This window comes from Amphibalanus amphitrite, unplaced genomic scaffold (assembly GCF_019059575.1).
Source record: "Amphibalanus amphitrite isolate SeventyFive unplaced genomic scaffold, NRLGWU_Aamphi_draft 000188F_arrow, whole genome shotgun sequence".
NCBI classification, from domain to species: Eukaryota; Metazoa; Arthropoda; class Thecostraca; order Balanomorpha; family Balanidae; genus Amphibalanus; species Amphibalanus amphitrite.
Window position 1 is genome coordinate 525,148 of NW_024881683.1, and position 8,743 is coordinate 533,890.

Consider the following 8,743-nt stretch of genomic DNA (forward strand, 5'->3'; position numbering starts at 1 on the left):
CCTCAGAAAAAGTTCAAAGGCTCGCTATAGCTACACCGACTGAACGATCACTTTGAAACTTTCAGCGATTGATATGAGTAACAGTATGTATAAAATGTATATCTCGGATTTTTGATATCTGTGACCTAAGGTCAGGTCAATTTTGCGACCTCTCCATTATAAGTCAATGGGAGAAAATTGAAATGCGCCTCTTTTGGACGAATATCGTTCAAAACGCTCTCAAACATCGGTTCATAGGTAAACATGACACACTGAATAGGAAAAATGCACCTGTGACCCCTCTGTGTGCCCCTGAGGTCATCTTAGGTCATGAACGGTCGCCAGCAGTTTTTTGGCTATAACTTTTGATAGAGACGTGCTAGAGCGGTGAAAACACGTCAGATGTGTTCAGCTCGACGATACGGATCGACTGATATGCAACATGACCCTTTTCGGTCAGGTCATGACCTTGACCTGAGGTCAAATTTTCAAAATGACCTTTCAAGGTCAACAAATAGTTCATTCGACGCGTCTCGACGAGAGGAACACGATGCTGGCAAAAGTAATGTCATGGCGCTTATGAGTCAAAAGTTATTGACGAAAAAACGTTTTTCGTAAAAACGGCTATTTTTGGAGTTTTTGCCCTCTGGAGGCTAAACCGTTGACCTGAGGTCAAATCTGAGAACATTACTCAGAAAGGTCTGTAAAAGGGCTATCGAATGCGCTTTTCCGCGGCGCTGTAGCTCTATCGGTTCCCGAGATAGCCGTTGGCAGTTTCCAAAATGTTGAAATAGTCAACATTTTACCTTTGGTGACCTCTGGTGACCTGACCTTTGACCTGACCCAAAAAATGACCGAAGTGTTTTCGTCCTTATTTTTGACGCTCTTTCGATTGCCGCTTACCGCGTGTCGCTACGTGGCCCAGGAGCCGAGTTAGACGGGGGGGCGTGAAAACGCCCCCCCCCAGCACTCGGCGGAAAGTTCAGGCCACCAGCACGGCGCGGGTTAAAAAATGATTTTTAAGTGCCACCCTAACGGGCATGTTAACGCCCACAATAACGTGTACTGGAGCGGAAGGAAGCCGGAGGAAGTCACTGAGACTGGCCGAATGGGGGCAAAGATAACCTGCTTGGTCGCCTTCAACACCAGACACGGACTTCTCGGTCCATACTGGTTTCAGGACGGGACGAGGACGGAAACACGGTCACAGTCAACCAGGAGCGTTACCGCGACGTCCTGGAGGCTTCATGAAGACATAAGAACAATGACGGAGACTCAGATGAGACTGGCATGGTTCATGCAGGATGGAGCACCACCCCACACGGCTCGGGAGACTCTTCAGCTGCTCCAAGAACTGTTCGGTCACCGAGTGATCTCGAAGGGAAACGAAACAGAGTGGGCATCTCACAAGTCACAGCCCCGACCTAAACCCGCTGGATTTTTGGTTTTGGGGAGCGTGCAAAGAGAACGTCTGCCGCAACAAGCCCAGTAGTCTGGAGGAGCTGCGTCTCAGTGTTCAGCAGTATACGTCCGAGAAGTGTCAGCGGACACCGCGGAGAGGGTGGGAGCCAGTTTCCTCGAACGCGTGCAGATGTGTTTGCAGCGCAAAGGTGCCCACTTCGAGCACATGCGCAAATAAAAGAAAACACGCAAATGTTGTTGTTTTGGTTATGACGATAATCTTATCTTGCTAGGATTTTTTTTTTTTCGAGACAAATATTACGATATGATTTGGCAAACGTTTTTCTACAAGCTGTCAACATTTTATTTTCATATCTCTTACCAGTCTTGAGAAACCGACGTCAGAAAGTGTTACACTTATTCTGGCCCACCCTGTATATTACGGAGCGAGCGAAGCGAGCGTAGTCTTCGTAGATACACGGAAATTTCTGAGTATGAGCGGCCGGTCGGCCGTGCGGACGCTTTTGCGAGGCTTATATCTCAGCAACCACTAGACCGATTTACATGCGGTAATTTTTGTAGGGTAGCTTCATTCCCTCTACCAAGTATTGGACTATTCGTGATGCATGTGGGTGACACCTTATGCAGTGCCACGTGCAAAACGAAGAGGTGTCAGTTTTGTAAAAATTGCAATATCTCGGTAACTACTGGGCCGATTGCGCTGAAAGTTGGCCCACTAGGCAATGGATATACATGTGCCACAGTTGGGATACTGCTGCACGTGCGCACGTGCAGGGGCCGATTCCAGATCTCGAGAACGGCTGGGCCGATTGCGCTCAAATTTGGCACATCGCTAGGGACCGGTTAGTAGGGTGCAGTGCTCAACTTAGTTGGAGGTACCCCCTCGCAACTTCGCACGTGCAAGGCCCACCCTCTCGCAAAACCACTAGACCGATCTCAAGCTCCCCCCCCCCCCTCAAGCTCCGTTGGTCGCCCCAAAAGGCGTTTTACTGTTTTTAGTGAAACACCGCACGAATAGTTATTTTCATTGAGCAGAGTTGAGACGCTATTGGTACGAAATCGTTTGGAGTGCTATGCAAACATTTATACGAGAAGAGCTACTATACGAACAGTGCTATGTACATGCTAACGATTGTCAGTTCCGAGGCGATAGCGTTGCGTCGGCCGTCTGTTGTGTTCAGACTTATCACTTGTGTTTAAAATGTGTTTTATTTACTGTGACATGTTCTAGTTCAGGGGTCGGCAAATGGTGGGGCATGCCCCCTTTGGGGGTAATGGAGCCCCTCGGCGGGGGGTAATGGGGGCCTCTGAGAAAGCCTTATCTTAGAATTAATGTCTCCCTTGATGGGACAGACATCACGCCTATTTGGTCTCAGGGTTCAAAGATCGAACGCTGACCGTCGCCCCTCTATTGGCGTTTTCATAACAGCTAACGTAAACGGGGAGGGGCCGGTCGGACCCCAGCCTCTCGGCCTCTGAAATCTGAACTGGAGCTTTGCGGTAGAAAAATGAACGTGCTACCCGTGACGATAGGAAGACGCTGCTACCCAATTTTAACCTTCGCACTTATAGGGGACCCTCCCTTTTCCTCGGGTTTTCGCGAATAACTCGCGCAAAAAGCGGCCGATCGGGATGACATTTTCAGTACAGGTTTATCAATTTTATACATTGTAGCTAGAATTTCGCAACCATTTGAACATATACCAAGTAATTTTGGTGCCTTCGTAACATGTTACGAAACTGTCAGTGGCCTACTATAAATACCCGACAGGACGCCTATTGGTTGACCTGACCTGACCCGACCTGGCCTAAATGCACGAAGACATCTGTGATCAAAACTTAGATAAAATTCGTGATCAGTACCCCGACAAACTCCACAACATCCTCACTTTACGAAGTTCTGACAGGTCTCGATTTTCCGACTTTTTGGGTCATTGAGCCGACCTGGAAGGTCAATCAATGACCTAGGACCTTAAAATCGCGTATCATCAGCTTCCTCTCGTCACGGGCAACACGCTCGTTTTTTCCGCGAAGCTTATGCTTGATCAGGGGCCGAACGACAAAGAGGGGTCCAACGAATTTCTCCCCCCCCCCCCCATAAATTAGCGGCTGGCAAAACACCAATACGGGTGACGGTTAACTTCCTTGGCCATTGGGTGAGTAGATCAGAAGTTCAGAACCCGCTCTACCTTCTAGAATTAAATTTTATGACCTTCCATGATCTCAAGAAACAACTGCCTAACAAGTCAACAGTTATTTCTGTCAATGTATATGACATGTTTTATGGCAGATAAAAAAAAAATGATCGGCTCGAGGGTAAAATTGTGTCGTGATCCGACGTTTTTACATAATAAAACCCGAAATACCCAAAGAGTCACGGAAAGGTATGACATTTCAGTGAGCTCGGTTGTGTAATGCAATGGTGTCTGGTAGGGTGGGGGTAATGGCCCTGCCTGGCGCCCGAAAAGGGGGCACGACCCCGGAGGGCCTGCCGACCACTGTTCTAGTTAGAAGGTTAGTGCGACGCGACTACATATTACAAATTGTTCGGACTCCAGCACTCGGCTTAGCGGCATTCGACTAGCGCTTGGAAGACATGCATGTTCATCACATGACATGTGGAAATGCTTGTTTGCGTGTCGATTGAATCGAGATCCCGCCGGCGTCTGTCCTCAAAGGTGTCTGATTGATTCGCAGGGTGGTTCGCTACGAGGACTTCTCCGTGAACGTGGCCGCCTCTGTTCCGGCCCTGATGGAGTTTGTCGGCCTTCAGTACCATCCGAGGGTTCGCGACTTCGTCAAAACGCACACGACCTTCTCCAAAGGCGGCGTGTCCAGGTATCTCTTGACGCATTGCTGATGTCGATCACTGCTATAAATACATTGTCCAATGTCCATCATTTCCTACCCCTAGTATCCGTCTGGAACTGTAGCAGCTGTAATTCAACTCAAGCAACTAAAGACACGGTCTATATCAGTGGTACGTCGACACATAGCGATGATACCACTTTGTGCCACTCTGCAGCAATCACCCGCATTTGTCTTTACAGCGGGTAGCTGGTTGGGGACTGGGTCATCGGAATCTCGAGCCGTGTACTCACGAGTTTTACATACACAGTAGTCTCTCCGGTATAATTTGTAAACAAAGCTTGTCAAGTCGAATATAACGCAGCATAGAAAAATGATTTGCATAAGAGTTTGCTGAGCATCCCTACCTGAACTTGAGATGGTAATTCTGTATCCATATGCAGTAAATATGCATCTTCTATAGTGGATTTTCTGAGTACGGTTTCTTGTCAAGTCTGTTTTATTCAACAAATACTTTGAAGTGTTATTTTGAATCGTTTAACTTAACCCTATTCCGGGCGGGGGGGGGGGGCCTTTAACCCGCGAGTTGCTTGGGGGGGGGGGGCGTTAAACGCCCCCACTTTTTTTGCCGGGCCATAGCATAAAAACGGCGCGCCAAATTTTGGGTACCTGTAGGGAATCGATTGAAGTTTATTGTGACAAAGTTTAAAAAAATGGTTTGGAATTTTTTTGAGATATTGAGGTTTTAGTGACGTCATGATTTCTGAGTTTTCGACCAAAAACGGCATATGTTCAAAAAATCATATAAAAGCACAAAATAGACATACAGACATGCCGTAAACGCCATTAGACTGCCAATACCTTGAACAATCAAATGGCAATCTTCGATTATTGATTATCGTTCCGCATATTCCAAAATCTTGAACTGAAACTTGGCAAATTCTCGTGACTACTTCACGACCATGATACATGCATTTCTTAAATTGAACTTTTTGAGCCAAACACGTACACATATGACAAAATGAATGTCACCATCGTGTTCTACGCCCCAAATTACCCATAAAACATGTGTCACAGGCTGCGAATATCAGTTTTGATTTTCGGAAATGCTTTTTTCTAGACGACCTTTGTCCCAGGAATCTAGTGGTGTCATTTGTTTTCACATGCGATGCTCAGAAGTGTCTCTAATTCACGAAAATGCTTATGGCGTCACCATGCCCAATGGATGTTGGAGCTATTTTTTTACAATTTGGGGGTCAAAAATCAAGATAGAAAGTTGAAATTTGGGACATCTAATGTTCTAATAGAGCTCTATAACACATATTCCGGTTTTTTGGAAATTCTCAAAATTTTGGATTTTATGAGCTGTTTCCAAAAAATATAGTTTTTTGAATTTTTATGGGTGAAAAACGCATTTAATGGAAAATCCGAGATAACCATGTTAAAAGAAATCGTTGAGCTGCGCCTATTCATGTCCTTAATTTGCAATTTGCTTTAAGCCTTGATTTTTGGCGATTTCTTAAACATTTACCACTTTTTGACTGAAAACGCCATGTAGTTACATTACTAAAATCGATATATCTATTTTTTTTTTGGAAAAAATGTTCTTAAAAATTACACAGAAGATGTCAAATTGATGGAAGAGAAGGTATGCCAAGTTTCAAGTTGATAGCGTAAGCGGTTCATGAGTTATTCAAGAAAAACGGAGGGGGGTCGGATCCGACCCCCTCCCACGCGGTCGCGGGTTAACATTTTGTACGTACTGTTACTCTTATCAATCGCTGAAAGTTTCAAGGCGATCGGCCAGTCGGTGTAGCTATGACGAGGATTCAAACTTTTTCCTAAGGTGAGGTTACTTGACGTGACATGGTGACCTGACCTTGAAAGCCCTGTCTGAAATTTTCACAACATGTGCGGAAAAGACGCATTAACACTGAACAGGTGTAGCGTCGCCGTTTTTTTTTTTTTGATATCTGCGAAAAACCACAGGGGGTGTTCAAACTTCAAATACCCCCCCCCCCCATGGGCCCGGCGCGGGTTAAAAAGACATCTGGCATTATGACATCTGGCTAAGCGGCAGTCAGTGGCGGATCCAGGGGGGGGGGCAAAATGGGCATTTGCCCCTCCCAAACGGCATAATTTTAACATTACGCCTATGGACGAGGCATGGAAATAATCGATAAATTGTTATGGTTTCCCCCCCCCCCCCTCCAAAACTCTGAGCTGGATCCGCCTCTGAAGCGGCTAGCCAGTATATTATCCAGATCAAATGCGTGCTTATTAGCTCAGCGTGCATTGCTAGCTCATTGTATTCTGTTTCGCAGTACCTTCCGGAATTCTACAACGGCGCCCTTCAACTGGGCTCGCTCCCTCAGCTGGACCGAAGTGAACAACATTCAGACCAAGTGCGCAAATGCCATGCGAATCTGGAAGTACAAGATTCTGAAGAAAAAGGAATGGGAAGTGCTAAACACAAATGTGGACTTGTCCCTTAAACCAACCATGTTTCTTGATAAGTTTAGCTTACAAAATATGCTGGGAAACAACGAGGAATAATGCAAAGCCGGTTGAGTACACCTAGTCAATATCAGACATGTGATTTGCTCGAAGGTAAAGGACGAAGGCACGTCCCTTTATTTCAGGCAGTATGATCTAGATTCAGGTTTATGATAAAATAGGTGCATTCGTGTGGGACAGCGGTATTGTTTCGTTAAAGTTACTAAGCCGGTCCCGTAGCTCAGTTGGTTAGAGCGTTGGACTCCGCGTGGTGAGAGCGCGCGTTCCCGGTTATGACAGTCCGGGTTCGAAGCGCGACGGGCGCTCGACATTTATGGGCCTCCTGACAGGTATGGTTGCGGTTGGTGGCAGGCCGTAGCCAGGCGAAGTCAGCGAGGGGACCGGCCGTGCGCGGCTTTGTGCGCACGTTAAACTTTGGACTCTAAATTCTGCCATAGAATCGGAATTGCGCGATCGGAGGGTAGAGGGCAGGGTCATCGCAACAAGCTTCGCTTAGCGGTGGCTCTGTCCTTGTGAATCCTTCCCATCAAAAGGTTCGGACTAAATTTATAAAAAAAGGCACAAGCTTTATTTATTTTGTGGACACTTTCAGACGACATCCGTCTTCCTTCGTCAGCCGCCCACGAAATACACATATTAAAAACTAATGACAGATGCAGGATCAAGACAGATTTTCGCAGAAGACGCCTGAATTTCTCCGTAAAAAATAAACAAAGCTCGTGTTCGAATCAATATTTAACCCGCGCCCGGCTGGGGGTCCTGGATTTCCACGCCCTGCTGGGGGGGGGGGGGTGTTTGAACACCCTGCCTTGTAACTCGGCTCCTGGGCCACGTAGCGATACGCGGAAGGCGGTGTTCGAAAGAGCGTCAAAAATAATGAGGAAATCACTTCGGTCAATTTTTTAGTCAGGTCAAAGGTCAGGTCACCAGAGGTCATTGAAGGCAAAATTTCGCCGATTTCCAGGTCGAATGTCGAAAATTTCCAAGAAGCCAACGCATAACTCGGGAACCAATAGAGCTACAGCGCCGCGGAAAAGTGCATTCGATAGCCCTATTAACGCCCTTTCTGAGTATTGCACTCAGATTTGACCTAACGTCAACAGTTTTGCCTGCAGGGGGCAAAAACTGCAAAAATAGCCGATTTTTTCGGAAAGTTTTTCTGCAATAACTTTTGACCCAAGCCTTGTACGAGCTTACTTTCACCGGCATCGTGTTCCTCTCGTCAAGACGCATCGAATGAACTATTACTTGACCTTGAAAGGTCAACTTGAAAATTTGACCTCAGGTCAAGGTCATGACCTGACCGGAAAGGGTCATGTTGCATATCAGTCGATCCGTATCGTCGAGCTGAACACACATATGGCGTTTTCATCGCTCTAGCATGCCTCTATCAAAAGTTATTTGCGAAAAACTGTTAGATACCATTCGTGACCTAAGATGACCTCAGGGCACAAACAAGGGTCACGGACACCATTTTCATGTTCAGTGTGTGTAAACCACTTGTAATTCGGTGTTTGGGAGTGTTTATAATGTCTTTCGTCCAAAAGAGGCGCATTTCAATTTTCTTCCATTGACTCCATGGGGATTCCATGGGGAGGTCGCAAAACTGACCTGACCTTAGGTCATCGATATCAAAATTCTGAGATATACATTTTGTACATGCTATTGCTCTTAGCAATCGCTGAAAGTTTCAAAGCGATCAGTCACTCGGTGTAGCTATGACAGACATTGAAACTTTTTATGAGGTGAGGTCACTTCAAGTGACCTGGTGACCTGGCCTTGAATGACCTTGGTCTGAAATTTTTACAACATGTGTAGAATTAATGTATGATAAGGTTTACCAAAAATGGCGGCGGGAGCGCCGCCGTTTTTGAGATATTCGCGAAAAACCACAAGGGGGGGTGTTCAAACACCACCCCCCCCCCCCCAGCAGGGCGCGGGTTAATGAAATTGCATTTTATTGGCGCACTTTGTCGATTTTGCAACTGTATGTTTTTGCAATGGTGTTTAAAAGAAC

At 46.3% G+C, this 8,743-nt stretch overlaps 1 protein-coding gene across 10 annotated transcripts in view; it reads left to right on the forward strand.

The window, feature by feature from the left end:
- Window positions 1–6,934, forward strand: part of LOC122384387 (carbohydrate sulfotransferase 5-like) — a 64,640-nt gene extending 57,706 nt beyond the window's left edge. For all 10 annotated transcript variants that reach the window (XM_043371759.1, XM_043371764.1, XM_043371763.1 and 7 more), the window contains 2 exons: window positions 4,099–4,239; window positions 6,534–6,934. In XM_043371759.1, coding sequence (XP_043227694.1) covers window positions 4,099–4,239; window positions 6,534–6,765 — 373 coding nt within the window. In that variant the 3' untranslated portion in view covers window positions 6,766–6,934. The remainder of the gene's footprint in view (window positions 1–4,098; window positions 4,240–6,533) is intronic.
- Window positions 6,935–8,743: the final 1,809 nt, after the last annotated feature.